This window comes from Taeniopygia guttata, chromosome 28 (assembly GCF_048771995.1).
Source record: "Taeniopygia guttata chromosome 28, bTaeGut7.mat, whole genome shotgun sequence".
Lineage (NCBI taxonomy): Eukaryota > Metazoa > Chordata > Aves > Passeriformes > Estrildidae > Taeniopygia > Taeniopygia guttata.
In genome coordinates, this window is record NC_133053.1 from 5,197,593 (window position 1) to 5,216,866 (window position 19,274).

The 19,274-nt window shown below is 53.8% G+C and overlaps 1 protein-coding gene and 1 long non-coding RNA gene across 5 annotated transcripts; one reads left to right on the forward strand and one right to left on the reverse strand.

Annotated features, from left to right (window-relative positions):
- Positions 1 to 528: 528 nt before the first annotated feature.
- On the forward strand, positions 529 to 9,186 carry ANGPTL4 (angiopoietin like 4). The gene is made up of 7 exons (XM_030256950.4): positions 529 to 1,076; positions 1,366 to 1,476; positions 1,961 to 2,087; positions 6,224 to 6,337; positions 6,423 to 6,518; positions 6,821 to 7,096; positions 7,669 to 9,186. The coding sequence occupies exons 1-7, from the start codon at positions 573 to 575 to the stop codon at positions 7,848 to 7,850; spliced, it is 1,410 nt and encodes a 469-aa protein (XP_030112810.4). The 5' UTR covers positions 529 to 572; the 3' UTR covers positions 7,851 to 9,186.
- A 2,147-nt stretch (positions 9,187 to 11,333) lies between these two features.
- Positions 11,334 to 19,118, reverse strand: LOC115490860 (uncharacterized). 4 transcript variants are annotated; one of them, XR_012052168.1, is made up of 3 exons: positions 19,094 to 19,118; positions 17,799 to 18,283; positions 11,334 to 15,257 (listed from the first exon to the last, which is right to left on the reverse strand). It is a non-coding gene; the product is annotated as an uncharacterized lncRNA (long non-coding RNA). The 4 variants fall into 4 exon arrangements; XR_012052166.1 differs by lacking the exon at positions 19,094 to 19,118 and adding an exon at positions 19,008 to 19,050; XR_012052167.1 differs by lacking the exon at positions 19,094 to 19,118 and adding an exon at positions 18,761 to 18,787.
- Between the last annotated feature and the right edge of the window lie 156 nt (positions 19,119 to 19,274).

The window sequence follows — 19,274 nt, forward strand, 5'->3', positions numbered from 1 at the left end:
AAGTATGCCCCCTCCCCAGGGCTGGCAGCACCCGCCTGTGCCAGGCCAGAGCCCCTCACAGAGCTCTGTACCACCGGCTCCTCCCGGCCTCGGGGCATCCACGGGAGTGGGGCACCAGGAATCATGGCTTGGTGCAGATCAGGATGAGGGACAGGACAGGCAGCAGGGATGGGATAGGGACGGGCATGGGGACAGGGATGGGAACGGATATGGGCATGGGGATGGAGATGGGAACAGGGACAGGAAAGGGGAAAGGCATAGGGTAGGGATTAGAACGGGGATGGGGACCCCCCAGGGATAGGAAAGGAGACGGGAATGCGGACAGGAATGGGGATGGAATGGAGATGGGAGTGGTGACGGAGATGAGGATGGGGGCAGAGATGAGTACTGGTGCACCGAGGGGCGGACAGGACCGTGCCGGGCGGCGGAGACGGGCCCGAGCCGCGGCCGGCGGGGAGGGCGAACAAAGCGGCGGGGCCGGGCGGGCGGGGAGGGGCCGGTGCGGGGCCCTCCCCGGCACGGGGCCATAAAAGCCGAGCGGCGGCGGCGGCGCGGGGAGCGGAGCGGGCGCGATGCAGCTCGGCGGAGCGGCGCTGCTGCTGTGCGCGGCGGGGCTGGCAGCGGCTCCGGCACCGGGAACCGCACCGGGAACCGCACCGGGAACCGGGCGGGAGCGGCGGGTGCAGTTCGCCTCCTGGGACGAGGTGAACGTGCTGGCGCACGGGCTGCTGCAGCTGGGGCACGGCCTGAAGGAGCACGTGGAGCGCACCAAGGGGCAGCTGCGGGAGCTGGGCGGGCGGCTGAGCGCCCACAACAGCTCCCTGGGGCGGCTGCTGCGGCAGGCGCGGGAGGCGCAGGAGCGCGGCGAGCGGCTGCGGGGCAGCGTGCGGGAGCTGCAGGGCCGCGGCCGAATGCTGCTCAACCTCTCCGAGGCGCTGCGGCAGCGGCTGGAGGAGGTGGCGGCGGACAAGGACGCGATCCAGGGCCGGCTGGAGCGGCTGGAGGGCCGGGTCCGCCTGGCGCTGCAGGCGCGGCCGGCGGGGAACCAGAGCGCTCGGGACCTGGGGGTGCTGCAGGTGAGCGCGGGGGGCTCCGGCATCCCCCGGGTGGAGCGGGGTGGGGAGGATCCGACAGGCCCTTGCCGCTGGCACCGAGGCGGGGACACCCCAGACACCCATGTCGGTGGGGGGACACCCCAGACCCGGGGACACCGGGAAGGACTGCGGCAAAGACCCGGGACTGTCCCGGGACATCGGCAGCAGCTGGCCGGGATCAGCGTCAGGAGAGCGGAGGGGTCTGGGGGCACCGGGAGCGCCCTCCCGGGAGTCTCACATAGCCACAGCTCACCTGGCTCTTCCCCTGCAGGCCCTGATGGATGCTCAGAACCTGCGGATCGAGGAGCTTCTGCAGAAAATCAAGCAGCAGCAGTACAAGCTGGACAAGCAGAACCTGCAGATTAAAAGCCTGCAGAGCAAGGTGAGCCCCTGTCCTGGGCTACAGCCCCCAGCCTGGCCCTACATATTGTAGATACCCTGGTGTGACACTCCTGCTGTCCCTGCTCTGGTGGTCCTGCTGGTGCTCCCTGGCTTCGGGGACTCGGAAGGAGCCACAGCTCTGCTCCTCATGCTGCAGTGCATCATCAGTACGTGAGGGTAGCAACCTGCAAGCTCCCAGAGAGTTTGCATGGAGCAATAGGAGAACTGGCGGGTGGGAACAGCCTCCCTGGGCTCTGCCTTTGCGTTTATGTGCACAATAAACCAGCTAGCAATGGGTGTGAAAAACCACAATCAATTCTGGCTTTGCCAGGACTGGGTATCTCCCGTTCCTCGAGGTTTCTAGGCAAGTTCAGCCCCAGCTCTGGCCACAGGGAGTGGCTGGTGTGTGGCTGACCTACTCACCTGAGTAATGGAGTGGAAAACAAGCTGAGATAAAACCGTTTTGACTTGTGCATTTTTTTTAGGTCAATCTACTAATTCCCCTACATCACAACAAAACACAGCCTCCAAAGTGGAGGATAAACCTGAAGAAGAGCCTCAACCTCACCAACCAGAGTCAGAATGGCAGTGGGGAGTCCGTACAGACGCAGAGTGAGTATCTGCTTCTGCTGCTGCTTGTCCATGCCAGAACAAACCTGTAGCAGTTGCCACCTTTTGGTCACAAAAGGTTCATTTGCCTTGAGTCAGGATGTGAGATTTGCTTGAAAAGCTGGAGCTTGGGAGCATGGCCAGAGTGAGGGGATCTGGAGCACAGGCAGAATCTTTGCCTTCGGGGCCAGTGTTAGTCCAGCAGGAATTTAAGTATTAAAGAGGCTTTTTGCTGCCTGTTGTTAGGCATGCAGTGGGGAATAGACAGAGCCTGAGACCAGGTATTTTATAAAAAGGACTGGCAGGAGGTGGGGGGAGGGTGTCTCAGCTCTTTTGAGTTAACTCTTGTTCACCTGCTCGCACTTCACCAGGCAGGTGGGAGATGTCTTTGCTGTCTGTGGGAGGAGGGTAGGGTTAGGGTTAGGGAGCCCTGGCCTGAGAGCAGAGCTGTGTCTTGTGTATCTCTCTCCCTTGGCTCATATTCAGAGCTTATCTCATGTGTGAAATGCAAGTGTCTCAGCTCACACTGTCCTTAGCTGAAGGTGCTGAGTTGAAGTGGATGCTCACAGCCCTGGGAAATGTGCATTGCAGCAGGCAAGTGGATGCTGCCATCTGCCATCCTCTCCCCTGGCAGCAGGACTGGAGGGGCTCCTGCAGAGCAAAGGGCAGCAGAGTGAGTGTCCCCAGCTGTGCCATGTCCTGCAGCCTCCCTCCAGACAGGAACTGATGTCCCTGCAGGGTTTGCTGGCCAGGAGCAGCCAGCATCATGCTGTGTCAGCCAGATCATAGTGCTGTCTCTGCTGTGCTGCTGTCTAGGGATCTTCAGCAGGATGAGGAGGCATGGGGAATTCCTGCTCAGGGCCTGGCCTAGCAGGGATGGTTATGGGAAAGCACAGGATAATTTGTCTGTGGAGCCTGGGGCTGTCACTGGTGTGTCTGAAAGCTGGGTGGGCAGAACAAAGGGCTTGTCCACAGGGACCAGAAGAGAGGTGGAACATGGTGCTTCAAACTCTTCCTGGGGCACAGCTCAGTGGGGCTGTGCAGGGTCAATATTACTAAGAGCAGCACTTCTGAGCCAGAAAACTCTCTCAGAACTTCCCTCTCCTGTTTCTTCCCAAGTTCTGCTTTGTGATTTGCCTGCAGTAGTGTGTGTCATAGAACAGTTAGGGTGGGAAGGGACCTTTAGAGGTTATCTAGTACAGCCCTTGATTCCACTGTTAGGTTATGCTTGGAGATGGGCTGGGACCTTTGCTACTTGCTGATGCAGATGTAGGATGTTCTGGCTGATGCTGACTACAGAAATGTTTGTGGTAGTGAAGGCAGAAAGAGCTGCAGCCCCCACAGATGCTGTGTCAGCTCAGCACCTTCCAGTGCTGCTCTGTCCCTGATGGAAAGACCATGGACCTGCCAATTCTGTCCCACCAGCTGTGAGCTTCCCCTTGTCTTGCCTAATCCCTGATGTTGGTATCACTGACAGAAAACAAATTGCCTTCTTTCATTATCAACTCGAGTGAGTTTTCTGGCAAACCTTAAAGCACACAGGCTGGCCCTGTGCCCTCTGCCCAGGGAGCCTTGTGGCTGCTTTTGGAGCAGGGGAGAGCTGGGGAGGCTTGTGCCAGCGGCTCCCAGGCTATTGTCAGGCAGAGCTGGTGCCAGCGTGGCCCTGCGGGGCGGCTCTGGGCTCCAGCAGCAGCCCGTGCAGAAAGACCCTTTTATTTGCATCCAGTGAGCACAAGTTTTTTCAGGGCAGGACTGGCATGGGGCCAAGCATGTGAAAGTTGAAGGCTCAAAGCTGCCTGGAGAGTGAGAGGTTTAATAGCTTGCAGAAAGAGGATCACGTCTTTGGGCAGAGCCTGTGCTTGCTGGCAGCCAGCCGAGTAGGGGAAAGGTAGAGCCCTGCTCACGCTCTCCCTGTGGCTCTGAGACTCCAAAATAATGGGGCTGGGTTGGGGCGGGAGAGGGGGAGGTATGCAGGCAGCTCTGGGCATGCCCTGCCATCCCTGAGGAGGGCTGTTTATACCACGTTAGTGACCTCCCCTGTGTCGTGGCTGGAAATCCTGTTGGGTGAATAAGGCACATACAGCCTTGTTGTGTGCTTGGCTAAATAAAGGGGGAGGGAAAAGGAAACACAGGAGCAGTCAGGAGGGCTTGTTCTGCTGGTGCCATTTGGATGTGCAACATGAACTGGAACTAACAAGCATGTTCCTCAAACAAAAAGATTGAGCAGAGGCTGTTCAAGCAGCTGCATCTTTTCAGCTGCTGGAGAGTCCCTGTGGCACCCAGGGAACAGGGATCAAGTACAGCCAGGGCCCAGAAATGAGAAACAGGCAGGGGTAGATTTGACTTGTGCATGCTGGGACCACTAAACATCTGCCTGGTACCATCCCACCAATGCTGGAGAGGAGGTGAGGAGCTTGGCAAGCCCAGCACCTTCCTGCCATGGCAATGTGAGCAGGGGCCTTGGCTGTGGCGATCCTTCCTCCGAGCCTGGTTTGCTTCCCTGCCTGCATTTACCCAGAAAGTGGGGATATTCAGGATGCACTCAGCCCTTGCATTCCATCCTTGATGCACAGTGCCCTCGATCCCTCTGTCATGGCTTTCAGGGCAGGTCTGGGGCTCAGCTTGTCCTGTGGGGCACTGATGGTGGCACCAGTCCTGCCCTGGCATTGCCCTGGGGTGTGAGGAATGTGACCACCAGCTGTGCTGGCTGTGGGAGAGGGGCTGCCCCTGCCGAGGAAGGGAAATTTTGTAGGGGGAGGGGAAGGCAAAGAGAGGAATATGTTGGAAATGGGTGAAAGGTGATGGCAGATGTCATATTTCTGTCCCCTGGGACCCCCCTGACCTTTCCTCCAACTGGGGCTCTGCTCTTCACCCCAGTGCAGCATCAAGACTCCCCAGCACCCAGTGAGGATGGAAGGGGGTGATGTTCTGCAAGGGCTGATTTTATTCTTGGCAGCTCAGAGGCCCTTCTTTTCCCCCTCTGTCTGCCCCCAGGAAGCCCCTGGCTGTTGTGGAGGAAGCCTTTCTCCCTGCTGCTGCTCTGGATCATGGTGTCAGCCCTGACCCTGGGGCAACTACTGTGAGGGGACCCCCGTGGCCAGCACCCCAGCACAGCCCAGGGCTTGTCTTGAGGTTGTCTCAGGGTCATGCTGGCAGCAGCTGTGAGCCAGGGCAGCCAAAGCTACAACCCACCCGCCTGGCCCGGGGAGAACAGGGCCCCTTTGTCTGAGGGTGACTGGGGCACCTGTCCCTGCTGACAAAGAGCCCCTTGACTGTGCAGCACCCTGGGGCTGAAGTCCCTGCACATCCTCCTGTGGCCTTTTGACTCGGGTGTTGTAACAGGTTCCCCCTGCTTCATCTCTCCCAAGTGCTGTGGGTGGTGGTTCCTGGATGGACTTTTATCAGAGCTGTTAAAATGGTGTTTTGCTGGCAGCTCTGAGCAAAGTCCCTGAGAGGCTGAAGGAGCAGTAGGAGCCCCTGGGGATGGAGGGGGATGAAGCAGGGTGTGGCTTCACCCTGGGCAATCCACTCCTGCAATGAGCTGGGGCTCTCAGAGTCCACCCCCACTCCTTGCCTCAGTCAGTGTATCATGGAAGAAGGGTCTGGTGCTGTGCCTGTTGGTGGCAGGTTGCCCAGCAGGGACCACCACAGTTGCTGGGAGAAAGAGGTCCTGTGTTGGATGCTCAGCCACCTTCCTGATGTCAGGACTTTGTCTTTCTCTCTGCCTCTGAGGCCCCTTGACACTGCTTCAGCCTTGTGTGGGATGGGGATGCTTGGCCCTGACATTGCCCCACCCCAAACGGGGCACTCCTGTCTGCAGGTGTAGAGGGACCTGGGAACTCCTCTGTCCCTGCTTGATGGGGAGCCCTGCTCTCCAGCTGAGGTCACTCCAGCCTGGCCCAGAGCCTGGCTTTTGCCTTGGATGAAAGCCCAAGGAGCTCTGTATGAGTAAAAGGGAAGATGTGGGGTCACAGTGTTTAAAGATGCTGGAGTCAGGGGCTGTTGTCCTCAGCACGTGTCCAGAGCTGCAGCCACTGCTCGTGGCGAGGGCTGCAAGTGCCGGGGCCGTGGTAGGAGCAACCTGCTGAGGAAGTGGGGCTTGTGGCCATCTCCTCACTTGCTGTTTCCTTCCCCTGCAGAGCTCCCAGAGGGTTGCCACCAGCTCTTCCTGGCTGGGCAGCAAAGCAGTGGCGTTTTCCAGGTGCAGCCCATGGGATCTCAGCCCTTCAAAGTCTACTGTGACATGACCGCAGGTAAAGCCGTGCAGTGTCCCACAGCATCTGGCAGGGGGGTCTGGTAAATAATAACCCCAAGGGACTGTGTCTTCCCTTCCCACAGAGGGTGGCTGGACAGTGATCCAGAGGCGCGTGGATGGCTCTGTGGACTTTGACCAGCTGTGGGATGCCTACAAGAATGGCTTTGGAGACCTCCGTGGTAGGTGGATGATGGTGTCTGTGTTCTCACTGTGCGATAAGAGAAGCTCAGCAAAAGTTATTCCCCTTGCTGGCCTCTGGAGCTCTCTGTGCTGGAGCACAGATGTGGGTGAAGGGATGGGTGGGACACTGCTTGCAGAGCAGGGGTCCTTGATCTTCCTGATGTGTCCTGCAGGTGCCACACAGTGATTCAAATGCTGCAGCGTCCTAGGTTGTCCCTGCTTGTCTCTGGAGCTTGCACACATCTCTGCTTTTCACAGCATGTTTGTGTCCCTGCAGCCAAAGTCATGATCCTTATTTCAGGTGACTTCTGGCTGGGCCTGGAGAAGATACATCACCTTGTCCAAGAGGGAAAATACAATCTCCTGATTGAGCTGGAAGACTGGGAGGGGAATTCCCAGGTGGTTCAGTTTGTCTTCAGTCTTGGTGGTGAGAGTGCAGCCTACACACTCAACCTGCTGGGGCCTCTGTCTGGAGAGCTGGAAAACGCCATTGGGGAATTCAGGCAGCTGCCCTTCTCCACTCGGGATCGTGACCATGACCTTAAAGCTGACACAAACTGTGCCAAACACCTCTCAGGTCAGTATGAGGTCTTCCATCCCAGTGTGTGCACTTCCCTTTCAGCCTGTGAGGTTTCCAGCCCTTTCATCTGGTGGTGGTCCAGTGGGACCCAAACCCTGTGGCACCAGACCCCTTTGCTGTTGAGCTGGTCTTGTCCTCTACTCCCCTGGGACAGCGGCTTCTTTGGGAAGAACTGTGCAGGCAACCAAGAGGGAAGCTGAAGCTGAGGGAGGGTTCACGATTCAGGTCTTGGCCCAAGCACCTGTCCTCATAACAGCCCTGCTGCCTGCCACTTTGCTTGGAACCTTTTCAAGCAGGGCAGAGGCCTCCCTTGCCCTGGCTGCTGAAGGGTTGGAAGGGGGTTTTCACACAAGGAGCAGCAGCCTGGATTTGCAGATGCAGCCTGAAGTCATGTTGGATCTGTGAAAGGTTCCCCAGTGCATGGGACTCCTCGGCTGTACATGAGGTGGTCTTGTAAGATTCTGAAGCTCTGGAAAAGTGGGGGAAATAGGGGCATCAGCTGCATTGAACCTAGGTTTTTCTGGCTGGAATTTTTATGAGTTAAAATTGTGCCTTCATTGCCCTTGTAGGCGGCTGGTGGTTCAGCACCTGTGGCCATGCCAACCTCAATGGGAAGTATTTCCGCTCCATCCCCCGGCAGAGGCACGAGCGCAAGCAGGGCATCTTCTGGAAGACATGGAAGGGCAGGTATTACCCCTTGAAGTCAACCATCATGAAAATCCAACCTGCAGCACTGGAAGCAGAGCCCTAAAGTTTGTACTTGAGACTTTCTCCGTGGAGCATGGACCTGAGCTCCCTCACTCAGTGTTTACAGAAAACAACCTCCCCTTCCTTGGTTAGAAGCCCTTTAGAGGCACAACACTGTTCCTCACTAAAAGTAAAACAGCTCCACATTGCCAAAACCCCTGAATGGGAACTCCCACATCTGAAGAGGAGCCCCAGGAGGGAGAACCACCTCCAAAGCATGCACAAGGGTCTTCTCACCTGCCACGTGCTGCTGTGGGCAGTTCAAACTGTCTGGTGCTTTCTATCCTGTCTTAACATTTCTATACTGTGTTGATGACCTGGGCCTGGGGCAGGTGGGGCATGTGAAGTGTCTCACTGCTCTGGACCACAGCGCTGGGTATGGAGTCTTGCTATGTCCTGTCTTTCACTGTTGTTCCCAAATGATGTCCCAGGTACCATCCTGTGAGAGCCCCTGGAGCCTCCTTCCTGTGGGGCTGGGGGCAGTGAGCCTCAGGCAGCTCCATCTGTGCAGCAGCCCCTGCCCCCTGAGGTACAGGGCTTGCTGGGAAGGCTCAGGGTGACCTCAGGCTCGCTTGCCTTCCCTTTGAAGACCTGTATTTCTGGCTGTGCTGGAATTTGCTGGGAGCTGGGAAAACTGCTTCCAGCTCTAAGGTTGTTGGGTGAGATCCTGCTGCTGGTTGCCTGAGGGGCCAGGTCCTGGGGAGCTCTGCCTGCTGCCTGCCAGTGCTGCTGGGGGCGGGTAGGACAAGCAGTGGGACAGCACAGATCCAGAGCAGTGACTGTCCCTGGGTGGGACAGCCTTGCTGTCACTGTCAGCCCCCAGAAGTAGGGGCTGCCTTCTTCCACCAGATGCCTCATGCTTTGCAGAGTGGCTGGACCTGTCCTGCATGTGTGTCCCAGTACTACAAGGCCAGGGGACAGCAGGGTTTCTCTGCAAGAGCCACACTTCATCAGGTGTGTACCATGATATATGGCATCACCTCTGCCTTTAGGGTGGGTGTCTGGGGAGAGGTGGCCAAAACAGGGCCCTGAAAACTTACAGGCCAAGCTGCAGTCTTGGGGCTTCCCAAGCATCCTGCCCTATTGAAGTCATATTGACTACTATGCTAGAGCTCCTAGCTGCTAAATACTGTACATAGTTGTTTGTAGGATGTTGGACTCAGTGATGAATTCTCTGTTTCAATTTGTTTTCATATTTAAATGCAGTGTTAATAACTATGTGGTGTAATTTATAAATGTTGATGCTGGAAAGGAAAGCAAGTGTAGTTTGTGTATTTTAAACATTTTTTGTACTAAAATACCTTTTCTGAAGATGTCTTTTAATAAAAACAAGCCTTTAAGTGTCCTGCCTGGATTATTTTCCCGATGGTTTATCTGTGGCAGGTGTGTGGGGAGCATTGTGATGGTTCTGCATTTGAAAATTTCCTTTGTTGGAATTGTGACCTGAGCACTCTGCTCCCTTCTTTCTGTAGCCCTATGGAGCTCTGAGATAAATTGCTGCTATAGGGCCCAGCAGCAGGTTTTAATCTGCTTGAAGTTTATGGGCTCCTAAATTTCTTTTCTTCCTGGAAATTAGACTGTGGGACAGCAACTTTGTAAGTGCTGATGTGTTGGGTTTTCTAATTCCCTGGTGGCAGACCTTTGAATTCCTTGGAGGTGGCTGGAAAAGCCTGTGCCAACCCGTTGAAAACGAGCAGAGGCTGAAATTTGGATAATCCAGGCCCAACAAAGTCAGCTGAGCAGGGCAAGCCCCACTAAATAGCATCCTTTTAACTGCTCATAACAAATGTGTGCAGTCATGTTTAAAAGCATTTATTGTAACTTTGGTGGGGTGATTGTAGATGTAGGAATGAAAGGAGCTGGGGATGGAGTAGGGGTCTTTAAGGTGATGGGGTAAATTCCAGCAGTGCTCCCAATCCCATCTATGTTTTTTCTCCAGCTCAAATATACTAGAGCTGGAAAAAATCATAGGTGCTTCTCTGGCTGGTCAAGGAAGGAAGAGGAAAACCTGCTTGTTGCAGGAAGAAGAGATGAGACTGGTCTAGTCCCCCAAGCAGCTCTATAAATACCTAATGTACCTAAATGTAGCCCCAGCTCCCACATCTGTCCTGTTTCCCTGGGGGAAATTCCAGGGTTAATGATAGCTCCAAGCACAAATGTGCAAACAACCCATTATATGCAGCTCTGTGCTCACTTCTGCATTCAGAAATGCATTTTTAATATTCTCTTTGCTTAATTCAAAATGTGCTTAATCCTTGAGTGCAGCAACAGATACTGGAGTGCATATTTTAGTCTGGATGCTAAAGTGATGTGACTGAAGTGGGATTTATGCATCAAATAGAAGCTAGTGAATGAGCTCTTCTGCAATGCCAGGTTTTGGGGTTTTTTGCAGACTTGGGGTTTGCTCCCCTGTGATGCATTTGATCTACAGGAGGTGCCTGGTGTATGGTGCCAGGCACCATCCAGGGTTTGACAAATGCCAAATGCCCTAAATCTTGCCTATCCTAGGGATCACAACTGCTTTCCTATGTGTGTCAGTCTTTCCTGTTCTGCTGCACAGGTCTCCACATTCCATCAGTTATCAGTGCCACCCATGCCTCAGGGCCATCGGTGCCACACTGGAGCATGTGGCATCCTCGGGCCCAGAAGGCAGCTCTGGGTCTGTTCTGAAATCCTTCACCTTTTTCATTTTTAACCACTTCAGCTGCAGTTGGTGGCAGCATCTCGGAGCTGCCTCGGGGCTCCCTCCAGCGACTGCCGGAGCTCAGGAATGCTGCTGCTCCCCAAAGCAGCCGTGATCCCTGCAGGGGATGGCACTGCTGTGCCACCTGGCACTGAAGAGCCCCCAGCAAAACCCCAGTGAGGGCTGCTGTAAGAGCTGCTCCTGAAGGTGGGGATGATGGGAGAGCAAAGGCAGCGGGGTCTGGACAGGGTGGGTGTGGGGTGGGTGTTTGGGGCCAGCAGCACTGTGGGGTAGGCTGGGCTGTGCTGCAGTGGCTCACACGGAGCTGGAGTGCCCCTCAGAGCTCGGAGCCCTCAGTAGGAGCACACTGACCCGGGACTCTCACAGAGCATCATTAGATCAAGATGAAGTTGTGCATCGGGCACTGACATCTCTAAACAGTGTCTGTGGCCCCAAAAAGTGAGGATGGGCTCAGCCTGCTGCACAGAGCTCCCTCTGAACAGTAACAACAGCCATTGAGAGACATGCCAACAGAGCCTGAAGCTCTTTTTTCAGTCTTCAGTAGAAACCAAATCGTTCTTTGGCAAAAATGGAAGGTGTTTGTGTGTACACAGAGCTGTACCAGCTTGGATGGGCAGGTTGAGCCCCTGTATCTATGGCACCAAGGTGCTGGAGTGAGTAAGCTAGAGGCATCACCTGAGCCCCCCACCACCAGTGTAGCACCACAGCACGGGTACAAAACAAATAACCAAAAATTGGTGTTATAAATGGGGTCCCATATGTCCAATTTCATAAATCACAAGATTGAAATTTAGCAGCAATTTTAATTGGGGTATAAAATAATAATAACACAATCAAATATAATGAAATGGGTACAAAAAGTAATTTGGCAATGGTTTGGATAAAGCATAAGTGAAACCGATTGGGGTACGGGGAGGGCTCCCAAACACAACTTTTACTGTATGCTAATACATATTCATCAATAGTTCCTGTAAATCTCCTCCCATTTTCGATTCTTGAAATCTACGTCACTCTGCTGCATGGTGCATGCTCCCATTGTTGCTTTGGGGTCTTCTGGTCTCTTCAGGGGTCTTCTTGGAGGAAGGCCAAAGGTCTTCCTCGCTGTCCTCTGAATGACCTGGCAGGTTGCACATGCACATTGAGCTTGATGCATTTTCTTCAAATTCAGCCTTATTATTTCATAGATAAGACCGCTATTTTAGGTTCCCTATCTGGAATGGTCCCAATTTTATTAATATTCAAGGTTGATCCTGTTCTGGGAGTTGTCTTTTAACTTCAATTGATGCCAATTTTGGTTTGGGAGTCAGTTCCTGACTTCCTCCATTTCCAAGGCCGAATCCAACTCCTGCATCCTGCTTTCCACATGTATTCTTGAAGAAACCTATCTACTTTGTAACACTAATCACATATACTTTTCCAATTGTTTTCCCAAATTATTGCTATAAGTACAACTTATTCAGCATGAATCACATCCATTTATCACGATGGCAAATCCCCACTGAGACCAGAAACACAGCCAAGGAACAGCAAACTGAAAGCAAGAGAAAAGTTCCTCACCCACCAACAGTCTCCAGGCACCCCCAGCCCAGCACTCAGCCTCACCAGCACTAGCAAGGGTCACACTTTCAAAGTCATCCCCTGGCTCCCAGTGCCTCAGGGTGCCTGGCAGACACAAGGCTGCCAGGAGTCTCCCATTCCTCCCAGTAGCTTCAGCTCTTCTGCTGGAGCTCAGCAACACTGAGCACAAATTGAATTTCTGTGGACGTGCCTGGCAGAACTTTGCAGCTGCACCTTTACCAGGGACACGTCCCATGCAGTGTTATGGGGCGGCTCCTGGAAGGTGCTCACGAACTCCCAGGGTTCAGATTCCATTAAGAGGGTGGGAAGGGGAAATCCTGGCTCAAGCATCCCAGGCAGGTGGCTGTGTCTCTAGGACACTACAGGGGTTGAGGCTCTCAGGATGAGCTTCAGCATCTCAGGTGACCATTTTGAGCAAATTTTTATCACATTAGGAAAAGAAGCAATTGGCATAGACATGACAGCTCTTCAAGGTGTGGACCCCAGAAGAGTTTAACAAAATATTTGGGGCTAGCAGGACCCCCGCTGGCTGTTGAGGAGCACAGGCAGTGCAGGTGGCTCAGTGTGCAGCTGCAGTGGAGCTGCAGGGCGTGCTTGGGGTGTGTAGAGAGTCACGGGCCGGGGATGCCTCTGAAGTCACTGGAGCTGTTGCTGTGAAGGGGCTTCAGTCCCAACAGTGAAAGTCTGGGGCAGAAAGGAAAGTTTCCTTAATAGTTTGTCGATCCAGGTGGGACCCACAACCCACCACCTTTGGAGTCTTCCTTCTCCAAGCATCCAAATGCTGCTACCAGGTGAGTTCACCTGCATCTTTGGAGCAGGGAGAAGCCTGAGAGTAGCTATTCAAATTCCCTGAGCACATTCAATATAAATGCTAAGGGTGGACCTGGGCCCCTCTGTTGGGGCATTATTTTGCTCAGATTTGGTGACACTCTTGCGGGGACTGGAGCCCCCCGGGAGGCACACAGAAGGCCATAAAGTATATTCTTTTTAGTGTGTAAAAAGGTGGTTCAAGTCCCTTTTAGTGCTTGAAAAGGCAGGAAAGAAGCATGGACAAGAAGCTGCCCTTGGCCGAGACAGTGCAGAAGAATCCCACGCCGTACCGCTGTCCCCGGTGGGGACTGTGGGTGCTCGGTGGGTCAGGCTGAGCTGGGCTCGGAGGAAAAACGCTGAAGGAGAGTGGTTGAAGCATTTTAAAAGACACAGTGGGAACCTATTAAAAATTGTGTGCTAGAAACAGTATTTAGGTTTGGTGAATCCTTCGAGACATTTTAATATAAAACTTGATTTAAAAAAAAATAAATTGTGGGCTTCTGGAAAGCTTTTGTTCCAGCTCCCAGGAGAGCCGTGTCTCTGGGGCATAAACATCCTCGGAGGGAGCTGCTCCCTCTGGGCCACTGTGCACACGGAGTCTCCTCAAAAAGGGAGATTCAGGTAGATCTGCATCCAGAGGCACCTCAGCTTCCAAATGTGTGCTGCTTGGGTCAGTTTTCCTGGAAAATTTATAATATTTTTTGTGAATTCAGATTTAGTTGTCACTATTTGAATGGATTGTTGGAGTGTAAACTAGAAATACCATGGAACATGTTCTCCAGGTGTGTGTCAGCTCACACACCACTTTATTGTATGTATATGAGATTCCCTGTGCATATGAACTTGCTTATAACATTGGTATTTTTGTATATTTCTAAAAGAAGATTTATAAAAGCACATTTTTCTCCATGTACATTTATATTAGGTTAAAGGATGATAAACATACAAGTAACATTTGAAGACTTCCCTCAGTCTTCAAATAAGGAGAATAAGGAGGACTGTAGAAGATCTGCTGTGTTCTATCATGAAGGGAGGGAATCACCTGTGGCTGGGACTAGTGGCATGTGCAAAGCAGCAGGAAAACTTCTTACACTAATATTATTTCTATTTCTCTTGGGTTGGAAATGGTGGGTATATTCTATTCCTATCTGATGGGGCAGTTATCTTCTGTTAATTGAGCAGGGTTTTTTATCTCTTCCACAACCCATCCTCCCTCCGGGGAGACAGCTGCTGTTAATGGGTTATTGAGTGTCACTGCATGACTGATAAAAATGATAGCATCCCATTGTGAGATGCTCTGCCCAGAGGGAGGAGCCAAGCATTGCAAATTAGATATAATCCGAAATCTGGAAGACCACAGTTAGCCCTTTCCACTACATTCCCAGAGGACCAGCAGCCTTTTCTACTGAATTCCCAGAGGAACACTAGGCCCATCTACACCACCACTGGATCTTCAGAGGAAAGCTACATCTTTCTACAGGATCACTGCTTCAACAGAACCACATCTGTAACTCCAAGAGGACTGTAGCCACCATTTCAATTAAACTGCTATCAAGACCCTGACCCACAGGGTGTGGGTAGCAGTCTAATGGTCTATTCTGACTCTGTCAGTGTTGTTTTGTATTACTGCATTATTTTATTTTTATTTTCTTTCCTAATAACAAAATGTTATTCCTGCTCCCATATCTTTATCTGAGGCCCCTAAATTTCAAATTTATAACAATTGGGAGGGAGGGGTGTTGTGGTGTGTTTTGCTTTGAATCCATGTTTGCCCCCGTTCCCCTCCCTAATCCCCTCCTTTTCCCAGTTGCCTATTTGCCAAAGCCCTTCCCTAACCTCCTCCATGGTGCGCGCTGCGACAGTCAACAGCGGCTGAACGTGAGGCCAGGAGTGCTCAGGCCAAGAAGGTCAACAGCCTGCAACAGCCAAGGTGTGGCCAGCAGCACCAGGGAGGTGATTCTTGTGCTGAACTTAGCACTAGTGAAGCAGCACTTTAAGTTCTGCGTGCAGTTCTGGGCCACTCAGTTCAGGAAGGACATTTTGGTGCTGAATTAGTCCAGAGAAGAGCAATGAAGCTGGTGAAGGATCTGGAGCAGGTGTCTGATAAGGAGCAGCTGAGGGAGCTGGGGGGGCTCAGCCTGGAGAAAAGGAGGCTCAGAGAGGACCCTCTTGGTCTTCACAACTTGCTGACAAGAGGGTGGAACCAGGTGTGGGTGAGGCTTTTCTGCACGGCAGACAGCAACAGGACAAGAGTGTGGCAGCAGCTCTCTCCACAGGGAGCTGCAGGCACAACTTTCCCAGGCATTGTCTTGGGGAAGGCTGTGAGAAGATCAGAGAAAAGAATGAGAAACAATTCTTATTGTCACTCACTGCACCTGCTGTTGTGAACATGTGGAATGTGTTATGGAGACTTGTTTACCAAAGGGCGATTTCTTAATTGGCCAATGGTGATGGATTTCAAGGACCAAGTAGGTCAAACTTTATCAGACTGTCTGTAAGGGCAGTGAGTTTCTTAATAAGTATACTATAGTATAGTATAGTAAAGTGATTGATCAGCCTTCTGGATTCATGGAGTTTTGAGAGACGGTCCAAAGTTTCCTTTGTTTGCCTCACAACCGTCGCAAGGACCTGAAGACCACTGGCAGGAGTTCTGGCCTTGCTGAGGTGGATGTGGACACTTGCCAAGTGATTGTTTGCAGGTGTGCTCACTGTGCTTCTACAGAACGCTGCATTTGAGCAGGTTGTGACAAGTGGTGGCTTGTCCCTGCATGCCAGCACCTGCTCCTCAGACCAATGGGCTCTTCACAGTGGCCCATCAATCTTGCCCACCTTCTGGCCAGATGCCACTCGCTTTGGCTAAAGACTATATAAACTGTAACTTTTGGGAAGACTTTGGTGCACCCCCACGGACAATGGCAAATTTATATGGCTGGACCACTGAGGATCTCGTCTCAACGGTGGTAGCTATATTCCCCTTCCCCTCTTTTCTCTCTATTCTTTATTTCTCTTTTCTGTCCCCTCTATTGCATTTGCTGTTGGTACCTAAATAAAGGTGCATTTGTTGTGATTAAACTGATAGTCCCCTGCTGTCTGTCTTTTTGCACTTTTGGGATTGGTTAACGAATCATCACGACAACCCCGCACGAGCGGATTGTGACAGGAGTCAATGCTAATTATTACCCAGTAGGGACCCATGCTATGATACAAGAGGACACTCTCAAGCTGCACTAGGAGAAGTTTACATTGCACATTAGGAAGAATTTCTTCACAGAAAAGGTGATTAGACACTGGGATGGGCTGTCCAGGGAGGTGTTGGAGTCACTGTTCCTGAAGGTGTTTAAGACTGGATGTGGTGCTCAGTGCTCTGGTCTAGTGGATTTGGCGGTGCTTGATGATAGGTTGGACTTGGTGGTCTCAGAGGTCTTTTTCAAACTTAATGATTTCTGTTATCAATGGGTTGATAAATAACTGACTTCTGAGAATCCTTTGTGATTTTGTGAAGTATTTATGCACAGGAGTCTATGCTGTACTTCACCCTGTTGGCCTTAATTCTGCTATGTTTTTGGTTTTTTTTTCCCTTGTGATAATATGATAATATTGTATATAAGGGCAGTACTCAAATGTCTTGAAAGTTTTTTTCTTTTTCCTTTCAATATATTGTCAGGTGTGCTCCACTAAAACAAAGGGAGCGCTGTTGTGGAATGCTGCAGTGCCCAGCTCAGGGAGCTGTGGCAAGCTGCAGGTTGTGCTCAGAGTGGGGGGAATGGCCAGAGTCCCCAGCAAGGGGCTGGGACCTGGCACTGATCCTATGCCTGACCAAGGGCTTGGGGCCCTAGGGAGCCAGATGAGGGGTGGGCAGTCACCCTGGGGCTCTGCAGGAGCCAGGAATAGGAGCCAGGCTAAACATCAGCATCAGGATGGGCACAGCCCAGAAGGGCTTTGTCTGAGATCCCTCCCCAGGGGCACCAGCTGGAGCTGTTCTGTGTCACTGCTCCACAGAGGAACTGGGGTCAGGGACTGTGCTGTGGGAAACCTGGAGCTGAGCTGGTCTGACTGGGGGACTGGGGTGTGTGGGGAGTCACACAGGACCTGTGGGGTCACTGCTGCAAAGGGGCTTTGATCCCAGCAGTGCCAGTCTGGGGTGGTGCCAGTGGGAGCCCCAGAACAGGGTCTGAATGGTCTGACAGGGGAGTTTCCTTATCAGTTTGCTGACCCAGGAGGGACCTCAGGTCACTGCCCTGGAAGCTTGATGGCCTGTGTCCAATTTGAGGACACGTGGAAGGTTCTGCAATTGCATTACCCCATCAGTGACACACGTCTGGTTTCGGTGAAATGACACTGATTCCCCAATGCAAAACATACCACGAGCTGAAGTTACTCCTTCAGCAATTGCTGCCTGTCACAGAGGAAAAACTGGCCCAAACCATTGCTAGACCACGTTTTTCCTAGACCACAGGTTCTATGAAATTTTGGCTTTCCTTCCCTGCTGCATCAATTGCCTGATATGCAACAGGGATACCTAAATACCTTGGCAGTGGGATTGCAGTGTGCTTGCAGCATGCTGGTTCTCACCCATTCTCAGAGCCTGGGTCATTGACAGCCTGGCTGTCACCCAGCCAAGCTGTCAGAGGCTGCTGCCTCTTCGCCTGCCCCCACTAATTTATTAGCACTTATTTTTTTGGAAATGAGACCCCTTGGATACCATGGTCCCACCTGTCCAATGTGTTCACATGTCTGGGGGAAACTGGGAGCAGCTCAGTGCCACAGAGCCTGAATCTGTCCCTACCCCAGCATTGCTCCCACTTTGAGCATCTCCCAAGGCCAGTAAAAATAAGTCCAAAGCCAGAGCTTTTTCCTCACCATTGTCTCAGTCTTGCTGCTGCTCCCTCTGTGATACTGCAGACATACTAATCCTTTAGTTGGATAAACACTCCTCCAGGGAAGTAGGGCAGACCCGTTGTGAAGAGCACAACCCAGGAGAGAAATGTGTGATGAGCAGAGACACTTCTTTGCACATCACAGAGAGAGGGAGTTACCAGTTTCCCTGCTAGGGTTTGTCCAGGAACAACCAAATATGTCAGTCCAGCAATGGGACACAAGTGTGCATAGGTTGTACGGGGTCAAGAGGAGGGGGCCACCAGGGCAGCAGGGACACCCTTGGGCTCCCGAGAGGCTCGGTGAGGCTGGTCCTGCAGCCTGGACAGCGCTCCCAGGATGAGTTGCTGCAACTCTGCCATCGGGAAGGTGAAGGATGTCCCACAAAACCGAGGCGAAGGGTGTCCCGCCGGCACTGCCCGAGTAGCCGCAGCCTGTGGCTTTGGTCACCACTCCGCTCAGGAAACTGCCTAGAGCCGTGCCAGGAAAAAAAGGGGGAAATTATTTCCTTGAGCAACTGTGTCACCGTGAGGGCACGTATTTGCCAGAACAGCCTTTCCAGCTGGTGTTTAGCAGGAAGGTGGGGCAAGAGCGCTGAGCGAAGCAAGGAGCAGCCCGAGGGGGAAGCAAGGGGGCTGGGGCTTGGGCTCCGGGTGGCAGCCGCGTGTCCCGGGGCGTTGCTGAAGGCGGCCCCCGCCGCGTTCCCCGGCTCCGGTGCTGCGCTGACCGCCGGGCCGGGCCGGGCCGGGCCGGTTCTCCCCCCCGCCCAGAGCTGACACCACGACCCAGCGATCGGCGGTCACTCTCAAAAGGAGCGAAACCTGTCTCCCAGCGATCCCGCTCCAACCGGGAGGGCCCCATCCTCCCGAGGGCCACCGTCCCTCCGGTGCAATCACCCCTCCCCGGACAGATCGCTCCGGCCCCCACACGAACCCCGGCCCCCGAACCCCGGCCCCCACACGAGCCCCGGCCCCTACACGCACCCCGGCCCCACAGAGCCCCGGCCCCACACGAACCCCGGCCCCCACACGAGCCCCGGCCCTCACACGAACCCCGGCCCCCACACCAGCCCCGGCCCTCACACGAACCCCGGCCCCCACACGACCCCGGCCCCAACAGAGCCCCGGCCCCCACACGAGCCCCGGCCCCCACACCAGCCCCGGCCCCCACACGAACCCCGCCCCTCACACGAACCGCAGCCCCCACACGAACCGCAGCCCCCACACGAACCCCGGCCCTCACACGAACCCCGGCCCCCGAACCGCAGCCCCCACACGAACCCCGCTCTCACACGACCCCCGGCCCTCACACGAGCCCCGCCCCTCCCGCCGGCCCCGCCCCGCCCCGTCCCGCCCCGTCTCTCGGGGTCCCAGCTCGGGCACCCAAGCACCGCCCCCCCGCTGCCTCCCTTTGATTGGACAGCGCTCCCCGACAGTCGGGGAGTTCCCGTCGTTCATTGGC

What these genes read in the sequence shown, in the direction of transcription:
- ANGPTL4 (XM_030256950.4), top strand. Translation starts at nt 573, where the DNA reads ATGCAGCTCGGCGGAGCGGCGCTGCTGCTGTGCGCGGCGGGGCTGGCA. An exon ending in GGAGTCCGTACAGACGCAGA is followed by an intron (nt 2,088 to 6,223) that starts GTGAGTATCTGC and finishes CTTCCCCTGCAG; the next exon opens with AGCTCCCAGAGGGTTGCCAC. An exon ending in TGGCTTTGGAGACCTCCGTG is followed by an intron (nt 6,519 to 6,820) that starts GTAGGTGGATGA and finishes TCCTTATTTCAG; the next exon opens with GTGACTTCTGGCTGGGCCTG.